Source organism: Diadema antillarum, unplaced genomic scaffold, assembly GCF_040938485.1.
Source record: "Diadema antillarum isolate AM-2024a unplaced genomic scaffold, OU_Dant_1.0 seq00000471_RagTag, whole genome shotgun sequence".
Classification (NCBI taxonomy): domain Eukaryota; kingdom Metazoa; phylum Echinodermata; class Echinoidea; order Diadematoida; family Diadematidae; genus Diadema; species Diadema antillarum.
Window position 1 is genome coordinate 354,451 of NW_027271439.1, and position 22,616 is coordinate 377,066.

The 22,616-nt window shown below is 38.7% G+C and overlaps 1 protein-coding gene across 1 annotated transcript in view; it reads right to left on the minus strand.

Annotated features, from left to right (window-relative positions):
- LOC139733325 (putative ferric-chelate reductase 1) overlaps positions 1–22,616 on the minus strand; it is a 45,329-nt gene that overhangs the window by 17,194 nt on the left and 5,519 nt on the right. Inside the window, exons 5-11 of the mRNA XM_071644163.1 lie at positions 21,138–21,248; positions 19,761–19,876; positions 18,261–18,356; positions 16,459–16,562; positions 12,951–13,009; positions 11,578–11,733; positions 10,520–10,596 (exon numbers count right to left, since the gene is read on the minus strand). Of these exons, the coding sequence (XP_071500264.1) occupies positions 10,520–10,596; positions 11,578–11,733; positions 12,951–13,009; positions 16,459–16,562; positions 18,261–18,356; positions 19,761–19,876; positions 21,138–21,248 (719 nt within the window). The remainder of the gene's footprint in view (positions 1–10,519; positions 10,597–11,577; positions 11,734–12,950; positions 13,010–16,458; positions 16,563–18,260; positions 18,357–19,760; positions 19,877–21,137; positions 21,249–22,616) is intronic.

Consider the following 22,616-nt stretch of genomic DNA (forward strand, 5'->3'; position numbering starts at 1 on the left):
TTTTCGTGTGCACTGTAATTTCGCAAATCTCGGCTCCTCAAGAAATTCATGAAAGTTTCATGCATGCGAAAATTCCTTGTCTTACAGTAAGCAACACACAGTGAGCCATTGGGTGTCCTCTAGAAAACAAACATTAAACCATGACCCAATGGCAATGCAGATCTACTGTGATTGTGGAACTTGATATAAATGACAACTACCATAGCAACAACAACAGGTTTCTCCCGGTTGCCATGGTAACTGCTGTTTCTGAAAATTGCTCAAAGGTCTTCAAGGCAACAGGGGGGTTCAACGAGAAAAGCCAGGCATTCAAGAAAAGAGATTAAAAAAGGGGGAATCAGAATGGTAAAATGCAGGCAAAATAAGTGCTGTAACTCTGCAGTCTCACTGTAGAGAATGCTTTTGATACCCAGTGTATGTTTGCGATCAAATGGAAGTCAGGAAAAACCTAACATATGTCTGGTATCAGACAATCAGAACTGAATTGAGTATTCATATACTTACGATTTATCTTTTTATTTTGATATATTTGATCTGGACTTTTATGCAACATGGCCAAGCTATAATGCACAATGCAAAACGTTCACACTTAGAATTTATACCATTTCCTAGACATTGATGCAGTTCAGAGAATGAAAAATTGAATATTCCGTGAGAAGTACACATTTTGTTGACTCATCACTGAGATATAAACTTAAGGCTAATAACATTAACCAGGGTTTCACAAAGAACTAGGTCAAATGTTCTTCAAATGCCTTTTCAAAAAATGAAATTTTGTGAAATTCTTTTCACACACTGTACTTTCCTAATAGTTTTACACTATGGTGTGTCATCACAAAATAATCTAGAATTCCTTTCTCAACAGGTCAGCACAAGGAAGTAACCTAACCCTTACAAAATATCAGTTTCTAAAGGGAATGATCAACACTTTACAATAATATTTAATGATGTGTACTACAAATGTGTGGCACCACTGATTTTCAAATATACAGTGCATGTTTTGCAAAAAAAAAAAAAAATCCCTTTAGGCAGGTGAGATACTTTAGGAATATCATTAAATAAGCACAGCAAAAATGCTTGAAGTATCCTCCTTTTTTTCAAACATTGAACACAAGATCACTCATAATAAGTTTCTATGCAACCCTGTATCTAGTGGAACAGCTTTTGAAGAGCAAATCAAATCAGCACCTGTAATTTCTTGTGATCTTGTTCGCTTTGTATTTCTATCAAAGCTTAATACTATGAAGTACGCAGATCTTAATCTCTGACACTCTCTCTTTCTCTAGGTGCTGTATCTAGAGGTATGCACACATCTCTCCATTGCGGAAATCTCAATTTGGAAGTAGAATCCACTTCAATCAAAATTAGGTTTGTAATCAAAATGCTGCTGCAATATCATGCATATTTCACGTAGGCCTTCTTTCACTTCATGAACTCCCAAATCCTGGATACGACTAATAAGAATCATAAAATAAAAGCTTCTGTTGTTTCCTGTTTTCATGATCATTTGCATGCAGATTGCATAATGCCTTGTGCGACTTGTGAAAACCTATGGAAATGTGGGAAATACAAAATGGCATTTAATACTATTGCTGCAAATATTTACAAAATATTGTAGCTGCCAAGTCCTTTTGCCTTCATCAAACGCAGTTGGATGTTACAAATTCTAATGAATGGTGCTGCTTTAGCCTCCCAATTTATCTCTCTGGCAAACAAAATTTGACATAAGATGATAAAACTGAATATTGCTTCTTTTCTTTTTTTTTACAAAATGCTCTGCTGTTGTTGACTATCTAATTATGCAATGCATTTACTGCCAAAAAAAAAAAGAGCATCCTTAATTTTGTGACTTGTTCAAAATGAATTATTTTTTGCAAAGTTTTGTGTTTCTCTGCTTTGAACTTTTGGTGAAGTGCAAAAGATGAAAATCAGTACATTGTATAAAGAACACATGCATTTCTTATTTTTGCAAATATCATGAACACAATTAAAGTGAAGATTTGTGCATAATCATGTGAGAAAAGAAAAATTAAAATGCCCAAATTTTTCGACTCAAACACAATGAAGCATGTAATACATTTTTTTCTTTGTAAATCAATGCTAAGTTGGGTGTTTTATTCAATTGAGCAGGTAACACAAAAAGAGGTGAATGAATTTGTCTTTTCTTTTCTTTTGTAATGCAGCGCTCTCTTTTGCATGTGCATGTGACCAAGTTCACGTTCACATATGGTCTACAATTTCCCCATTAAATCAAAACCTGTAAACACCCCTGTAGAAATTAACACCAACCATCAGTACTGGTCATTTGGTCAGTAACATTTTGGCGATAGCCTCGATCTCACGATGCCGAAAAAGAGTGAGAGCAAAGCTACAGCACTTTAATGACCCCAAACAGGGAGAAAGAAAGAACGGACAGATGCAGTAACGGCAGAGGGTGGGTTAAATGTTCAACATTTCCAATGTCACAAAAACAGTGGAGTCATGTAAAATGGGGTTAGCATTGCATGGATATTGATAGTAAGAGTGAGTTCTGGGTTACTGCACCTCTCTCGTCGTTTGGTGTTGCCGGACATCGGGGAATAAAAAATTTATCTAGAGGTCAGCAAGAGGGCAGCGCAGGGGAAGAAGAGACAATAAAAATTCAAATGTTTAAAAATATAAAATAAAGGGAAAAAATACAATCAAATGGTTGCACCTAAATCCCTGCGATTACATCCATCCATCCCTGATTAACACCTATTTGATAGACATAGTGCACACAGCCAAAAGAAATGGTCTCTGACATAAATAATGGTACAAGGGTTTAGAACAGACTGAATATTCCTGGCTTGAATTAAGTAATAGAAAGACAGGTTGGGTACTCCAATGCGGAAGAGATAGAGAGGATGATTTTATTATCAATCAATAATCAGCTCCCACCACTGCAGGTAAAAAATGTTTGATGGAAAGATGTGATATATATGAGTTGGCATCTCGGTTTTCTTCAGCAGCAGTTGCATGGCATGTACTTCACTGAGCACTGGAAGTACTCAAAGCAAAGTTGCCCCCAAGTAGGCTCAACAAGCACACTTTTTTCATGGCATGAGTACCTGTGAATGCATCATGATGGATTGTGAATAAATACAAAGTCCAAAGTCCTGCACTCGAGAGATTGAGGAAAGCAATGCCCAATGACTTCTGACCGGTTGACCATGGCCCTGTTTTATGAAGAGTTAAAATTGATTATATGGTCGATTTCAACTGTAAGTCTATGGCAGCCTGTGTGGTAAGGAAATTTAGAATCGATTTTATCTTTTGATAAAACAGGGCCCTGATCTCATAAAATCAGTGTTTATCTAGTGAGCAATTTTATTTTCATTTTTTGTCTATATGACTATACAGATATGTATTTTAAAATATGAGAATACATAGTGCTTGATGTGTATCTGTGGCCCAAAGTATCTTCTTGATAAAGAGAGGCAAACGGCACGAGTTCTTTGTTCTAATATCAAGATACAAATGTTCATTGCGTTAAGTGAAGGCATCCTATTATGTTGACAAAATATTAACAAGGATATAGTGCTGTGAGAGAAAAAAAATACACAACGATGAAAGTTTAGTTTGTGTTTCCCTTTGGTCTCCCTTGTACTTTGGAATATATCAACTTTGCTGTAATCTATCATGAAATCTCCTCTATGTTGTTGTTGGTTTTTTTTTAAATCCTGAACAGAAATTGCAGTCTTTTTTTTTTCTTTCTTTATATTCATTTTAATAAATCCTGTTCTCCTAATGTTGGTGCAGAGACACAACGTATGACCTTAAATTTCACCAAACAATAGCACCTAAATTGGTACAGATATGCATTCATAATGAATGGGTCAACACTAGGTTTCTAAGGGCACTTTGAAATCTCACACCCGTAATGCTGCCTTAGTGGATAGAAAAAATCAGATCTTTAATACTTTGAGATTTAAGACATCACACATTTGTGAGCCAATGCGCCAAAAAAAAAAAAAAAATGTGAACAGAAACTTTACAACAAGTTTGCAAAATGCTTCAAGAAAGAATGAAACAAATGCACAAAAGGTGGGAAAAAGGAAGAAGAAGAAGAAGAAGGAAAAAAAAAAACAAGCCACAGAAGTGCATTCAGCCCCAGAATTCATGTCAAGATGGTTGACAACATGATTATTAGAATGTACCAATAGAATGTATCTGGTCAAAGTGCAAAAAGTGGTTAAATATCAGATTAGACGAAGACAGAAAGAATCATTTTAATTGACTGAGAGCGGCCCGAGAGTTTTGATCCATTCTGAACTCGAGCTGGAGTTGGTACTGCACCTCTTGTGTGGTCTGGAAGGGTGATTCAGGGTGGCAGAAACTTCTCTACAGGAACAAGAACGAGGGGTGAAGGGAAAATAAGCAAAGCAAGAGAAAGCACAAAACAAAAAGAACAAAGATAATCAAAAGCCTGCAGAATGCCTGGGGAATTTAAAGTACACTGAACATTACAGTTAGGCACAATATACAAAATATCCCAGAGCATGGCCGGCGCAGCCATGGGGGCAGTGGGGGCTTGGGCCCCCACACTTTTTGTGCACCATACAAAGGAATACATAAGGTGTCATCACTTTGGGCCCCCACACTTTTTGCAACCTGGAAGTACGTAAGTGGCACTAAAATAGAAATAGATAGAGATCTTGAAGTATGGCGGCGGTAAGGTTACGTGTTTTTTTTTCTGAAGACCTTTTTTTTTTTTTGTAACACCCGGAAATGGGAGGGGAGAGAATGAGCTGAGGACCTTTTTTTTTTTTTTTGCTTGTCAGCTGAAGAAACCCGGAAGTGGACGGGGAGAGATGAGCTGAGGACCTTTTTTTTCTTTTTTTTTTTTGCTTGTCAGCTGAAGAAACCCGGAAGTGGACGGGGAGAAGAGATGAGCCGACGTGGTTTGTTTGTTTGTTTTTTTTTGCTTGTTAGCTCATGAAACCCGGAAGTGGACCACCACACTTTTGAAAACGCTGCGCCGGCCCTGCAGAGTGCAACATTCTATCTATAATATCTCGCACACATACTCATGGGGGGGGGGGGGGGTGGGGACTCACAAATAGCTAAAATCAATTTGAGGGAACAAATTCCATGCCACACAATCAGCAATTGTACTGCAACTTTCATTTTGGTTTCAGAGCACAAACCACATCTGTACACCTTTCTATGCTGTTTGACCTTCTACATATTTAAGCAGAAAAATGAGTATAGCGCTATCGGTGGAATGACTTGAACACTAACAAATTTGCAATCACTCTTTTCATTAAATACTAAATTAATCACAATTAAAATCAGAGTGTAGATTCTCCATGATTATTTCGAACTATACCATTTGTACATTAGAGTTTGAGGAGATAAGAAAATATAAAGTTATACACAGGAAAGTAATATATCAGTTAATTTGTGTATCCATTAAAAATTAACAGGCACTGAGCTGGAATACTGTGAGCATGTGGTAAAATATGACATAAATTTAGTCAAGCCCATCTACATTACAGTGGGAAAAAAACAAACAAACATTAACTTCAGTTCTTCTACGGCTATGCCCAAGTACTCGCATTCTAGATTAAAACGAAAGAAATTTGAACGTGCTCTACCAGGGCATCATCTTATTTCTCATACAAGGTAGATGAGATAATCCGGAGACCTTCCCTTTCCTCATGCAACACCAGCCATTCTACCGGCATGCATGCCATACGTGCCGTGCATGTGATATACTGGGGTGGTATTCTGAACACCGTTTTATCTCTGTTGTAACTTGTGTTGTAACTTCTGTTGTAAGTCCGTGACTTACAACACCGCTAAAACAGTTGTAAATCGGTATTCTGAGAACTGTTTTAGCGGTGTTGTAAGTCGTGAAAGCCACGCCCACCCAAATAATCATATCCAATAGGAAATATTGTTAGAAGTAGCATCTAAGACATTTTAACCAATAAGATTGCTCCCTTGGGCAAATGCACCTTGCTTAACTTTGCGCGTTTTAACAAGCGCTCACTCTCTGGCGTGCGTACAAATAGGACAATGGCATGCGCAGGTAAAGAGAGCCAGAGATAAAATAAAGTTACAACAGAAGCTTGATCATTATGCCTTCTTACGGGCAATTCCGCAGTTAGGTGGACATGACATGGATAAAAGAAATGTGCCTCTTTATCTTACTCTTTAATCTAGGTATCAACTAATGCCATGGATGTTCACCAATCATTAAGGTCTTTCAAATTCAGTAGATTTTATCTTTCGTATTGATTGATTTCGCAAGATCTAAAACCATCATTTAAAATGTACATGTGGGACTGGGGATGCTGAAATTCACTTAAATGCAAATTACAGTGGGTTCCTTCGAAATTTTTTCCTCAAAGTTTTGCTAAAGGGTAAAAGATAAATACATTTAAATACTCCGGAAGTCATGTGACATTTTGTCAATTACAAAAGGGTGAAATGACCTGCGGAATTACTCCGGACAAATGTAACGTTACTAACCGTAACGTTACTAACCATGCTTTTGGGGGTCTAGCTAAAAAATTATTGGTCGAACTGCTAAAAAACATTGTGTGAACATTTGTCATGATGCAATAATTGAAATTAATGCAACACTTTGTTTGAAGTAACTTGAATTTTTGCACACTTTTTGTTACAAGACATTGATTTTTTTTGTCATGTCCTTTTTTCGTAACGTTACTAACCAGCCCTTTAAGTTGCCATAGCAATGCTATTATTTCTTGGATTGTATTCATTCTTTTCTGTATCATAAACCTGGGAATGATGAACATGTTTTTGACATAATTTTGGCTTGAAATGAATAAATGGTAATTTAGTAGTAAAAACAAATATCTAAATTTGTTCAAATGTAACGTTACTAACCGCGGAATTGCCCTTACCGGTTTTGACGTATAGTTGGTGCAGTAGGGGGAATCGAAAAGCTATCTTAAATTGAGTCTTTTTGTTTTTATTTTGTCAAACTAGGGCATTGCAATGCCATATATGTTATCATTGTTATCATTATCATTATTTATATTGTTACCATTTATACGGGATTGTCTATTACAGGGATGAGAAATTATTACACTTATTGTGTTTGTTAATTATTCATTGTTTGTTAACGGCACTCACGGTATTCAGAAGATTAATTGACTTCTTGATATTTGGGAAAAATAGTATCGAATGTCTGATTTTTGAAATTTCTCGAAAAGCAAGCATTTTAGAAATATTTATGAAACACCCAAAGGTCTGAAAATGAATGCATATTGGTGAAGATAGTGAAATCATGTAAAAAAAAGTTTAATATTTTGAAAGATGAATAATATAGACATGCAGTACCAAAATAGAGAATGACTTTTACTTTTATACATGTATAACAATTAAGTATAATTCAGAGGAAACTTTCTAAAAAAGATCGTTGGCATGGTAGGGGGGTATAAGAAATTCTGTATTTATGAGTTTGTGTTTTACTGCTTAACACAAACTGCCGGCGGTGCTGGTAACCTTTCTGTTCATGTGTTTGTGTTTTTACCCATGTGCATAATTGCTACGCGTATACTTCCAAGGTTATTGTTAAATTTTGTATTGTGGAATGAGTTTACATTTGGAAAACTGCTTTATCTTTTGCCATCATACATACATTGTTTTTATATTTGTATTTCTTTTTATTTTGAACTCGCATACCACAATATTTACTTGATAAATTATCTAACAGAAGTTAAAACGAAAGTTACAACAGAGTTAAAACACTTTCCACCCTGTTTTATCTCAGAAGCCTAAATTTGCGCGTGGTGTGAGTTACAACAGAAGATAAAACAGTTTTCAGAATACCGTGTATTGTAATGGGTGCATAGGTTTGCGCCCAAAGTTACGCGCGTGCGCATACCAAAAGACAATGGTATGCGCAGGCAAAGAGAGTGCGAGATAAAACACAAGTTACTACAGAAGTTACAACAGAAGTTACAACAGAGATAAAACGGTGTTCAGAATACCGATTTGTTACAACAGACTTACAACAGAGATAAAACGGTCTCAGAATACCACCCCTGGTCCAGACATTCATAGGAAAATAAGACTTTGTATATCTGGATGTTTGTGCCATTCTTTCTTGTTGTCACTGTTTGTTTTAGTTCATGTTGTCATACTAGATGTACATCATTACGTAACTGGAAATAGGCTGTATTTGTAGTTTGGCTACGCAGTCATCCTAAATGTATTCAAAGCTTCCCTGCACTTCCACTTCAATGTTACAATTCTTTAATTCTAGTGGCCAATTTTTACTCTGAGGTAAATTTTCACTTGAGGCAGCCAAATCTTTAAAAAAAAAGAAAAAAAGAAACATGTAGCACATAACAAATTGATAACAATTCATCATACACATATTGTGATAGTTATGACTAAATAGAATATCAATGAGTTGGAACACAGCTAATGTCGGACGGCTGCATTCATATTCTTGTTCTCCTGCTCAGTGCCAAGCAAATGATTGTGCAGTAAAATGGGTGCACAAGGTAAGGAGAGTTACAACATAAAACACAGACTATGGAACACTACAGTTTCTGATAGCAGTAACCTCTTATGTGACACTCATCTGTTGTTCATTGAAAATGAATTTGCAAGCAATCATAGGGAGGAGGGTATCTGCAAGTTCAACAAAACACACGATTTTAGCCATGGCAAACAACTAGAGACATGAGATTATAGTTTTGACATATCCACTATGAACTACTACTATATAATTTACACACACACACACACAAACACACACACACACACACACACACACGAACACACAATGTTTTAACATACTAGCTAAGAATAAAGAATGACACTTAAGATTTTTCATGTCATGCCACACACTGACAATTTCTATCTACCCATAGACAACCTACTCAGTACACAATGTACTTGCTTGCATTTCTATCAATACGTTATTTCATATCACAAAAATGTAAAACTTTATCACAAATTTACATCATGGCTACTGCTGTTTGAAAAATTGGGAGTGGGGGCTTGAGACCAAAAACAACTACAAAATGTATATACTCCCTTTGATCAGTCACGGTTTGAAATCAGTCTTGGATGGATGTGGCGTGTAGACTGGTTAATAATTGTGCATATGTGCGCATTAGTCAGCAATCCTAGGCATAAAAGACTTACACACAGGCTGAAAGAGGAGGGAGAAAAATATTATTGCTGTGATGCAACGCATGTGTGTTTAAAAGCTATTATTAGCAGAGAATGTCAATGGTGAGTTTAGGTGAATTAAGAAAGTTAAAACAGACATGACCACATTTAGAATTGTGCATTGTATATATTGGAATGATGTATGCTGGTGTAACATCATCGTTCATATTATACTCTCACATGTATGTGAGTTTTGGGATACTGTTTCTGTAATGTATCCCACAGTATGAAGAAGTGTTGAAATTTATTCCCACGGAAAATGATCAACCAAATATTGTGAGACATAAGTGACATAAATGGATTTCACAAAACTGTAGAAAAAAATATCAAACATTACATGTAATCCATACATTAAGACCATGAAATTAGACTATCATTCAGACCCTGATATCATGCGTGAGAAGATAAGATAAGGAACACATAACCAGATAGAAGTCGCCTGAAATGAACCTGAAAAGCTGAAACTAAGTATCAGACAAAAAGTACCCCGAAATTTGTTTATGATAGAGATCCAGTGTAAATCATACTGGTGACATGTGGTGTTACTAGATACTGTACACACTACGGGATACGGAACTTATCGTGAAATGAAAGATGCTATACAATTGTTAAAAATCTAAACATGCATAACCTGTATTGATATACATACACTGTAGATATACTAATGTCCACCAATCACCAGGAAGCTACACATACATGCACAAAAATGAGAACTAGCACAAAGAGGCTAACGTACATTGTATGTTTGTGTGAAAAAAAAAATCCTGACTGAAATTTATTCCCAATATTCCACTGGTACAACAGTAAAAATTAATGTCTCATGCACTAATCAACCAGACAGACCCACAGTGCACATACCAGTGACACCAAAGCCATTAACATGTTGAAGTATGTATGAATCAGTGTAACATCAGATTAGTGTCTTTTAACACTATTTCCTCCATTTCAACTATAGAGGGAGTCCTTAATACATGACATCAAAGCAATTCAAGCTAAAGGCCTGAATTCACGAATATGGTACAATCGACATGACCATGTCGTCGACGAAATGGCAGATTTCGTGACAAAATAGGCCATGCAACACTTGGCGCCCCATACAAAACTACGGTCTTTGTCCACGGTTTAAACCACGGACAAATAAAGATTGTACTACCTTCATGAATTCGGGCCATAGTGACTACAACCACTCTACCACTACTTGCACCCATAGAGTCCCACAAATGGTAAAATGTGATGCAATTGACTAACTACTCCCCTACAGAGCCATCATTCACCAAGACACAGTAGCCATAGGTAAGAATTGAAAGAAGAGTTGGACAGAGAGCTGGTCACTTACAGAAGGATTCTCAGAGGCGTCGGCAGGCTCTGGGGGGCCAGCATCCTTACCGCTCAGGGGAATGTCATCTGAACGACCTTTAGGGTCAGAAGACAATGCGTAATAACAATCATTTTTATTACCAATGACAACACAACTCTTTAGATACTATATACAATGTACCATAATGTGTAACTTAAAAAAAAAAAAAAGAAATAATGAATGGACACTGATTTAAACCTGCTTTGAACTATTTCAACCAATTCTGAAAAGACTAACGGCTGCTAGTTCATTCATACTGCCTATGTTGTAGCCACAAATTCTGTCTTTGCACTTGTAGCAGAAGCACGTAAACACCATTTCATATGAATGAAATTCACCTACGCACTGTATGTGATGTTCACACAGTGTATGATGGGGCAACTGCACTACATCGTAAAGCATGACCTTGGATATCCCTTTTTATCAGCTTTGAATGTGCAGTATGTTTTATACTGAGCCTTACACAGCATGAATCACCTAAACAACCAATCACCTTCAATGAGAATCAAATCAGACTGCCTTATTTTGCTAATTAAGTTCAGTCACAATTAGTATGAGACAATCTTGAAACAGTTCAAAGGGATGGTACAGTATTGGTGGAGATGAGAATTGGGCTTTTAACTTTTTGCGAAATACCAAGAAAACACTTATGATATAGTACAGAGCATACCATTTTAAGAGGAATTCAAAGTTTATTTGATAAAAATCGGGTTTGGAATGACTGAGACATCCAAAAACAAAGTAAAACAAAGTGATCGCAATGAACTGTGGGTCCCACACTTTATTAGAATCGCTCTTTTTTGAATATCTCAGCCATTTCAAAGCCAATTTTCATCAAATAAACGTTGAATTCCTCATAGAATTACGTGCCCTTTCATATTTCATAAGAGGTTTCTCATTATTTTACAAAAAAGTGTTAGAAACCTGAAATTAGGTCTCAACCAAAACTGTACGATCCCTTTAAGGCCAAGGAAGACAGAAAACTTTTGCCAGTATGAACTGGGTAATCAAGTGAGAGAGAGAGAATAGGAACATACCTGCACTGTCAGAGACACAGCGAAGGATCTCAAACAAGATCCAGAGGAGAGTGTAGAAGCCGATATAGCCAATGAGGATCCAGAAGGTGTAAGTCTCCAGCCCCAGGAGGATGGTCGAATCATCAACAGGAGCCAAGGCCAGACCAATCGTTGTGACTGAAAAAGGCAAACAATAGATGGATGATAAAGTTTTCAGGGGAAGATCACCGTGATCTCTTTCTTCACATGTGTTGTGGGATGTGATAGAAGAGAGTGCTCTCAAAATGCTATCTATAATCACATTCACAAGACATTTGTAATCTTTGAAGTGTTAATTTTCGCTGATTATTTTGTAGTTTTGAACGACTCCTGAAGACTGAATTTTCAAGAGAGCGTCCCACTCGATGATTAAACCACAGAACTAGAAGAAATATATACATGCAGCTCTAGCAATAAACCCGATGACGTGCTGCGATACAGTCCATGCAGTTGCATCAAGCTGTCTTTTAGTTTGTTGATTATCATGTCCACACGATGCTACACTACAAGTGGCGACGTCCCCTTGTGAATAGAGCATAGACCCTAAGATGTCTTGTTAGAGTGCTAACTTTCAAGAGCACCTACACAGAGTTAAACTACATTGTATGGGCTATTCATAGAGGATTGAAACTTTCAGCCTATCTTTTCGTTAAGTAATGTCACGTGGGCATAACTTAACTAAACTTGATCACTGTTGATTCCCCACTCCAGCAACCAAACAAACCAGAATCAAAAGGTCCTTTACTACAATCAATGTTGCTAGGAGACTGCATTCACGACAGGGAGTATGTTTTTGCTCCTTTTTTTTCTATCTTTCTTTACAGCACATGAAATCATATTCCTATTGAACTTTGCGAGCTGACTTTACGGTGCAAAACAAAGTTTTGGTCTAAAGTTCAGTGACGTTTGATGATCCTCACTTTCCACTCTCACTCTTGTCATTTTATTCAAATAATTGTCTGGCATATTCTTTTTTTTTTCAATCCGTTGTACAACATTTTATTGCTATTAGACTTTGAGAGCGAAAGTAATGGGCACGGGCTCAAATATGATACTTTAATTTCAATAACTATTACTGTACCAATAGCCCTTTGACCTTCAAGTCAACTGTGTGTTGTTTTGTCATTAGTACTTTGCTCACTTTTGCGGCCAATGAAACTTGTGTCCTGGGCTTACCAAGTCACATTGAATGATCATTGAAATACAAGGATTTAAGACATCAAAATATTTTTCTGTTTAATGTTACGAAAACAGAAAGAAAACCTATGAAAACAGTTTTACCAGATTGTGTGCTTGTTTGTTAATCTTTAGTATCAAGAGAGTGGATCCCTTTCAAACTTGTAAATCATACTTACTTGCAAGGCTGTATCCCAGTAGACCTACTGCCCAATGGGCCCAGTTGAAGATTGGTCGACTGTATGGGCAGACAACACAAATTATTCATGTTAAAAGCAATCAAACTTTGCTGCATTTCTCTCTCATTTCTCTCCCCCTCTCTGTCCTATCCTCTATCATTTTCTTTCTCTCTCACACCTCTTTCTTTCTTTCTTTCTTTCGGTCTGTCTGTCTGTCTGTCTGTCTGTCTGTCTGTCTGTCTGTCAGTCTGTCTGTCTGTCTGTCTCTGTCTGTCTCTCTATCTCTGGAGATCACAAGAAGAGGTATTAGGAAGGCAAACCTTGGAAAATTGACAAATGGAAAAGTAATCATTTTGAGACGTAAGATGCCACTAAACCTTTAACAACAAAAAATGTTCAAATGACAATACAATATTCTGGGTGACATTAATCATCTGCAATTTGCTCTAATGCTCTAGATTTCTTGCTTGCTTGATCCGAACTCTGACCAAACTCGGTACAGGACTGTTGAAACTACTTCTAGTCTATACATTGGCTGTGTAAATGTAACCATGATATCTTCAAAATTGCGTTAAACAAATACATACTGCTACTGAACGTTTTCGACGTACGCTCTTCGGAGTAGAAACCGAACGTATGAAACAGGAAGCGCGAACATAACAATATAGCAAAACGAGCAAACCATTCAAGCGAAACAGTGCGTACGCTGATTGGCTAAAGTAAACATGAGTCAGAATCAAAAGAGTGCCAATGTGCATACAAACTCCTTTTGCCTGCATAGAATAGGACTGGTCAGCTGAATGAATGTAGCCTCAAGCATACGCAGGTGAGCGTCGCTCCGGGCGCTACTGACTATGCGAAACTGTGACGAGGTGAAATGCTCAGCGCATGCGCGACTAGTCAGTAAGTGCTGAGCGATAGCAGATGAAGGGTTACCAGCGGTGACTGCACTGTCAGCGGGGCATTTACACTGGCGCCACTGGCGCGAGGGCTGTGCGCGATCAACTAGCTGCTTGTTACGTATGTGTGCTAGTTGTTTTACCACTACCATCTATCGTAAACCCACGTTCACTGGTCAATACATGCGCTGGGATTCATTCAGTCCCACCCGGTATAAGATTGGTCTAATTAACGTGCTAGTTGACCATGCGAAGCGAATCTGCTCGCCTTGTCATTTTTCTACTGAAATTGACCGCATACGCCAGATCCTACATGAGAATGGTTACCCTGATAACGTCATCGAGGTAAACATATTGCGCAAGCTCAACGCTCCGCCCAAGCAATTTGGACCCCACAAACGTCCCGTGTACCTTAAACTTCCGTGGAAAGGTAAACTCTCTCAAAAGTTTGAGCAGCAACTCAAGCAGGCTGTTTGTTCAACTTACTATGCTGTTGAACCACGAGTGGTCTTTACAACTCGACGCATGCTCTCCGCAGTACGCAAGGATGCTATCCCTGTCACACAAATGAATAACGTTGTTTATGAATTTAAGTGCCGTTGTGAAGCACGGTACATAGGGCGCACATCACAGCGACTTGCGGACCGCATCAAACAACATGTGCCAGCACACATACGTAACAAGCAGCTAGTTGATCGCGCACAGCCCTCGCGCCAGTGTAAACGCCCCGCTGACAGTGCAGTCACCGCTGGTAACCCTTCATCTGCTATTGCTCAGCACTTACTGACTAGTCGCGCATGCGCTGAGCATTTCACCTCGTCACAGTTTCGCATAGACAGTAGAGCCCGGAGCGACGCTCACCTGCGTATGCTTGAGGCTACATTCATTCAGCTGACCAGTCCTATTCTATGCAGGCAAAAGGAGTTTGTACGCACATTGGCACTCTTTTGATTCTGACTCATGTTTACTTTAGCCAATCAGCGTACGCACTGTTTCACTTGAATGGTTTGCTCGTTTTGCTTATATTGTTATGTTCGCGCTTCCTGTTTCATACGTGCGGTTTCTACTCCGAAGAGTGCACGTCGAAAACGTTCAGTAGCAGTATGTATTTGTTTAACGCAATTTTGAAGTTTTGTACCACCAAGCATCTCCATGATATCTTCATTCATACAAAGTACTCTCAAGTGCTCTTGTGTACTCGTCTACAATGTACTTTAATCAATCGCATAAATTGCAAGACAGAATGATATGAACTTGAATGTAAAATCCAATGTTCTCACTATGTAAATTCTTTACACTACAGTCAACTGCCATGGCAAAGATACTGTCATTTTTGAGTAAGCTATGGAAGGCTTTCATTCATCTCTTTCTACTTTAAACACACATGTTAATGAAATATCTATAGCATGGCTATGATTTTTATGAAGAGAAAACCAAGAAATGATTAATGGCGTTCACAGAATTTATCAAGGATATGCATTTTTGTGTGACTTTCATCTGTGCTTGTGTTTTAATGATACTCATTGAGTAATGTATCACTACAGAGCATCAAGGAGGTAAAAAGACTGTACAAATGTTAAAGGCAGTAGGAACTTTAGAGATGAAAGTAACTGTGATGTTTGTTTATGGTCTATCTGTCATATATACCAAACATTAACCCTATTTTAACTGGGCTATTTGAGACCAAGTTTTTACTGAGGGGGAGTCAATTTGATCCCCCCTTCAGATCGCGGCTTCTGATGGCGCGATTGCTGCAAAATTTTGCCTGAACATAGAGCCAGATGTCAACTAAAAAATTACACGATCATAAAACACAAAAATATTGATTTTCTATTTTTAGAAAATTAATTCAGCAAATTTAGGCATGAAATAATATTTTCACCTGTAACTCCATTGAAAAGACTGAAGGATTGCTGAATTTTTGTGTCAGAAGTCCTCAAGACAAATTAAACAAATTTCTTGTAAAAAGATAAATGTAGCACAATCAAAATCAATTTCTTTTATTTTTTATTGTTTGTTGATTTCTTATGTATTTTACTGACAACTTTTTCACCTTTTGTTTTCTATTGGGTTTTTTTTTTCCAAAATTTGTTGCAGGCACTCTTTCAAGTTTATCTAACATTAGAATTGATTAATTTCAATGATTTTAAGTTGAAATAATATAATTAATGTCAATTTAACAAAAAACACAATTTGCATTGGATTTGCACACGATATCACAAATTTGAGCTGTTTTCGGGTTGACATGCATAGGCAAAACATTACGTAACTTCAGAACGGTGTACCTGGACATCGCAAAATTGGTCTCAAAAAATGCAGGAGACTTCAAAGAAAAAAGTCATGAAATGACACAGCAAAATCTTTGCACGTTGCGGAATCATGGCGCGAAATGTCGAGGGGGGGGGGGTCAATTTGACCCCCTCCCAGTAAGAATAGGGTTATGAATAAGGGCTTGCCTGGCAGTACCATTCAATCAGTTTGTGCTATTACTGACTATACTTGATACTAAGTACATGTACATGGAGAGTGTGCTCTAGATGAAAACACAAATATTCAGGCATCCTAAATATGTTCTAAAGCATGACTATGTGCTTGTGAGATTGACTTACTATTCAGTGCCAGGGTGGGGTCTGAATATGGCCATGATGGGGTTGATTACACCAAAGGCAGTGGCCAGAATACCGCAGATAGTGTGGGCGAATCTCCGTGGGGGCTGAAGACAAGATGGAAAGCATTAGACATTGGTAAGACAAGAAGTTGTTGAATTGCACGACCCCAAAGACAGTCTTTGCTGAGATGATAACAATACTTCAATTCAATTCAATACATATCAATCCTTATGCTGCATACATTGTATTTAGATCAAAACATACAATTTGATGTTCAGTATAAGTCATTTAATGTACGTTTTGCCATTATTTGTGGAGTAAAAGACCAAAATAAATAAATAGTTGTCTTCAGAATTACAATTCAACTTCAAGACGGAAATAGTTTTCCCTGCGTCTGACAAATTCGATCACGTAATGGAAATGGCTTCTTTTGTCTGCATTTTAATGATCACATGACAGAACAAGAGACCCAGGGGCCTCATGCTCACCTGAGTATCGCAAGTTCACCTTCCAGATATTCTTGCAGACTCTAAATTACCTGAGAACAATGTATGAAACTTTGGGGCCGGGGCAGCTTTGAGAGCTGGAGGCATGGTGTCCATTTACATATTCCATCACTCTGGTAAAGATACCTGCCAAGTACATTGTACTTTATAGAAGGTTGGACTATGTAGTTTGAAAAAAATATATACTTAAAGCTCCATAATCATTTCTGATTCTAGAGAAGAACATTATTGAATATTCCTGAATTTAGGAGGTTTGGGCCCCCTGAAGCCCCAAAGGAAAGCATGCTGCCCATTCAAACACTTTGAGATCCTATGCCTCAAGGAATGCTACTTGCCAAGTTTGGTGAAAATCCATTATGTTGTTTTCAGCAAGAAGATGAAAGAAGATGAAGATGAACCACTTCTGGTTCTAGAGAAGAAGATTTTTAAAGATTCGTTTTTTTTTTTTTTTTTTTTGGGGGGGGGGGGGGGGGAGGGAGCTGGGGGCCCCCAGGTAGGGCATGGTGCCCATTTGAACAAATTGAGATACTATCCCCCTAGAGATGCTACTACCTGCCAAGTTTGGTAAAAATCGGTAATGGGGATCTCAAGAAGAAGATGAAAATGTACAATTTAGGCCCCATTAGGACCCCTCCCCACCCCCTCCCCTGGGTCCCAAGGGGGGCACCCCTGATTCCGACATTAACAAGCTCAAAACTACAGTCATCACTGTACTAACTCATAGTTTTAATATAGCTCTATCACTTCTGGTTCTAGAAAAGAAGATTTTTTAAGATTCCTTAATTTTGGGGGGTTTGGGACCCCTTGGGGGCCCCCAGGTGGGGCATGGTGCCTATTTGAACAAACTGAGGTCCTATGCCCTAGGGATACTACCTTCAAAATTTGGTGAAAATCGGTCATGGGGTTCTCAAGAAGAAGATGGAAATGTAACAAGCTTACGCACGACGGATGACGGACGCTGAACGCCGGACGAAGAGCGATCGCAATAGCTCACTTAAGGTGAGCTAAAAATCTACTAATAAATATTTACGAACAATAACTGCAACTCAACTTTTATCAAGAGAATTCTTTTCTGATTGCTTTCAAACTGTATGAGGACTTGAAATAAAGCAGGCATGGATATGGAGACATCCATATTTAAGTCCATTGGTGCATTGCATTTTTAATTGGAATATATTGGGGGAAACGAACGATTACCAAAAACTAAACAATTTTCTTGCTCTGAATTTTATTTTACAAAACTTGCGGCACTGATGATAAAAAAAGAAAAAGAAGAAAAGAATAGAGTCTACCCACCTCATCTGGACCTATGATACCCCCCACGTGGACAAAAATGATGATGAAGCCAGCAATGAAGAGTACAAATGCAGACACCATACAGGTCCGATGTATCTGTCATGAGAAATATTTTGAGATTTGTGAAATGGAAAGAGTCAAGCTCGCCCAAACCTCTGAAAGAGTCATCTCAAAATTGGGTTAATGACAAGGAAGGTAAATGTGAAACTCATGCTACAATTAAACTCTCACTCACTACTATCATCAAGGCCACAGGTTGACTATGCTAGTTTGCAGTGCATTCTAGGTAACTGTAATATGACAGCAGCTTTTTAATCTTCTTTAATCTCCATTAATCTTCAAATTAACCATAAGATAACCACATCCCCCATGCAGGCAGCAGTGCACAAACAACCACAGGATGCTGTCTGAGCAAGTTACATACTCACTACCTATAGAGGGCGGACTATGTACAACTTCTGTAATCATAAGGAGACATAGAAGTGCCCTTGTAATTGTCTTGGCATTAATATGCCTTTAATTAGGAGTGAGAATGCTTGGTAATGAGGAGACATCGTTGAGACGATGTAAGCTGTGAGAGTGTCTATGATGCTCAAGACTCATCAGAGCAAAGACTTTACAAACATACATATATCAACACAGTAATCACTGACGGACTTTGCTCTGCACGCTCCCAAAACAATTGTACAGGGAGTACTGGATGTCTGCACTCTTTGATTGCTCCTTGACTGCTAGTAAAGCTAGCAAGGAGTGCTGTTTGCCACGAGGAGCAAACCTAGTGCTCATTATGTGCACTCCCAGAGCAATTGTACAGGGTATGCAAGTAAGCAGTCTAGAACTTAACTTGCCTACACTGTAAAAGGGGAAATTTTCCCGGTGTTGTAATTTTTGCACATTTCGCGCAACCAGGAACTAACGTAAAAATGAAAGCACACAAACATTTTTGCTTGCCCTATGTTCCACGACTAGATGTCTTGCTTCCACAGAATTAAAAGCACATGAAACTCTTCTTCAACGAGCACAAAATATTAGCAGCACACAAATATCCACTTTTACAGTAACCTCTTTGGGGTAATTGGTTCCATGAAATTTGCTCCCACAACAATTGCTCCCATGAAGTATCGATCTGCATGCTATTAAGCCAAGCATGAATTCCACCCACGAACAAAACCCTGACCCTAATCCTAATCATCACATCAAACTAAACCTAAAACCCTATCACAACCCCAACCCTAACCCTAAGTCCAAGGAGATGATAAGTCAGGAGCAACTGCTGCAGGAGCCAATGTCATGTTGCCGGGTAACACACTGGACAGTCACTGCCTTATTCAATGGGCCTGTCTTATGATAACAGAAGCTGCTATAGTACAACAACATTTACACTGAGATTGCATTAGGATACTCTAACAAGGAAAAAACAAACAAACAAAAACAAGAACAAGGACAATGCAGTGTATGTCTGTACAAAGGAATTATGGCTAGTGGGTCCATGGATCTTACCGAAAACCAGACCTTCTCTCCACAGAGTGTGCTGTTGGGCCACATCGGCTTGAAGAAGCGAGCTACCGTGATGCCGATGCTGGCAAACCCCATCCAGGCAATGATCATGAGGCAACCTACATTGTACATTGTTTCAACAAGATGAGAATTCAGATAACACACTTGTCCTTCTACGACCATCAGATGGTCTGGGCCAGTACCGTATATAAAGAGAGTCTGGCCAACTCGTTTTCGGCTCATGAGTTTTGAAGGCTGTGATTGGTCAAAACTGGTCCCGTGATCTTCGGGGAGCCATGTTATTACCAAAGTGCACTCACACGCAGTACCCATTGTTAACTATCCTTAATTTGGCTTGCTTTCCTTATGACGTCTGACCTTACATGCTAACCCTCTAACACGTAATATACTAACTACACAATTTAGCAGTCATCCAAACTCTCTTTATATACATGTACTGCACTGGTTTGAGCACCATTAAAAATTCAACCTATCAATTTCTGGGGTACTTTTGCTGCCTAATTGATTGTTTTGTCCTTTAATATCAAATTGGTAACTCTAAAATTTACATTGTATAATTTTTGTTGGGGAAAGATTAGATGGAATTTATTAGATTTTAGTGTGCACAAAAACAGGGAAAAATTACATTGCCAATTTGAGACAGAAACACTATACCAAATCTATTAATCTATGTTGCCATTTTGAGGATCAGCCATACATCAGCTGTTATTTATAATTTTCCAAGAGAATTACACTATAGTATGTGACCAGAATAGGGTTCAAATGAAAGAGAGCTCTTTCAGACACTAGAAACATCTCTCTTGTAATCATATATTATAAACCATGATTGTACTCTTGATTTGAGTTATGGAATGTTCAGACGCTCGGACGCAAAAAGAAAAAGCTCTTTCCAATGATAGAAATATCTCTGTTGTAATCATGTTTATGAATCATGATTGTTATCTTGATTTACGCTTCGGAGGAACAAGCTTCATGACCTGTCAATCACACTCACAAAGCGCTCACTAGCTCATGCAGGGCAGACATATTGCATTATGTTCCATGAGCTCTGCGGGCGTAAATAAAAATAAGGTCACAATAAGCTCCATCTCCTAAAATCATGATTTGGAGGTTGTCCTTTACGACAGGTTCAATATGAAAACATCTCCGGACCTCGATCTGTGAATCAGCATTCTAATATCGTGACTACAATAATTTGCTTTCAGAAGCAAGAAATATCTTGATTACAATCATGATTACCTGTACTACGGATTATGATAAAGACTACAAGAGAGATTTCTCTACCATCTGAATGGGGGATAGATTGGCAACTCATAACTGTTTCCTTCTGACCTTTGACCCCTGACGGAGCTTGCTTACCGTGGACTTGCATCAGAACTGGACTTTCCTCCTCTGATTCGGCGGAGAAGGTCTGGGCTAAGACAAGTTCTCCTGAAGTACAAAACATACTTCCATGGAACCCAAGGCCCCCTGTGCATCAAGAAGGAAAATATAACACGAAATTTTACTCCAAAATATTATGTAAGTTCTGTCATACAATACTGGATATCACACAATAAAGTGAAACTTAAGGCCGTGTCACAACTTTCCGGGCAAGCTACGCAGGCTTGTTGTGAGTAGGGATTTTCCAGCACACAGGAGAATTTTCCACGGATGGACAAGAATGCTTGCTAATTTCGCACTTTTGTCTTACCTGCTAGACGCATGCTACTTACCTTCTACTTGCGTGTATTCCGTGTGACCTGCGTGAGAGCTTTGAAACCGATCCACTTTTCGGTTACAAGGGACTTACAGGTACTGCAAAGTACCTGTGTTGGAGTTGCCTGCAAGGTGCTGCCGGTAAGGGTCTCCTACTGGTGTTCTGCGGGTAACTCTGCGAGCGAACCCCCAAGGTTCACTCGGAACAAGTTTTGAGCATGCTCAAGGCCTTGTCATACCGTATCTGGGGAAGTTTTGCAGCTTGACTTGTGGGGAAACAAATTTGCTACCCGGAGCTCTCTGCAGCTGGTCCAAACCTGACAGTACCAAGCGCGTATCTCGCCCGTAGTTGTCCGGAGGTGCGCATGCAAGTCCGATTTACCTGCAGCCAAGTTTTGAGCATGACCAAAACTTTTTCCAGGTGAGGTGCGGGGATTGCACGCAGAGGTCCACGCAGAACGCCAGTAGGAGGCCCTTACTTAGCGGCAGCACCTTGCAGGCAACTCCCACGCAGGTACTTCGCGGTCCCTGTATGCGGCTAAGATAATGACATTCTGAGGGACTTAATTGTGCCATTCCTTCAGAGGAATTCCTTCACTGAGTTGTCAACCCCACGTGCCTGGCACACAGGTCACACAGTATACCCGCAAGTAGAATTTAAGTAGACGCGTCCAGCAAGTAAGACACATGCACTGACTCGCCCAAATCCTTGTTCGCCCTCAGAAATTGTCCGGTATGCTGGAGTATCCCCACACACAACAAGCCCACGTAGCTTGCCTGGAAAGGTGTGACAGGGCCTAAACAAGGCTGCGGGTAAAAAGATTTGCGTGTGCACCTCCGGGCAACTACAGGTGAGATACGTGCTAGGTACTGTCATGTGCGGGTCATCTGCAGGGACCTCTGCGTAGTAAAAATTGTTCTTCACAAGTCGCACGCAAGGCTTGCCCGGAAAGGTGTGACACAGCCTTTAGTGAATTTGCACGAGATTAGACAGATGGCATCATATAAATATGTATTATCATTTATTTTTTTAATCATTATCATTATCGTTATTATTATTATTATTATTATTGTTATCATTATTATTATTATCATTATTATTATTATCATTATTATTATTATCATTATTATTATTATTAT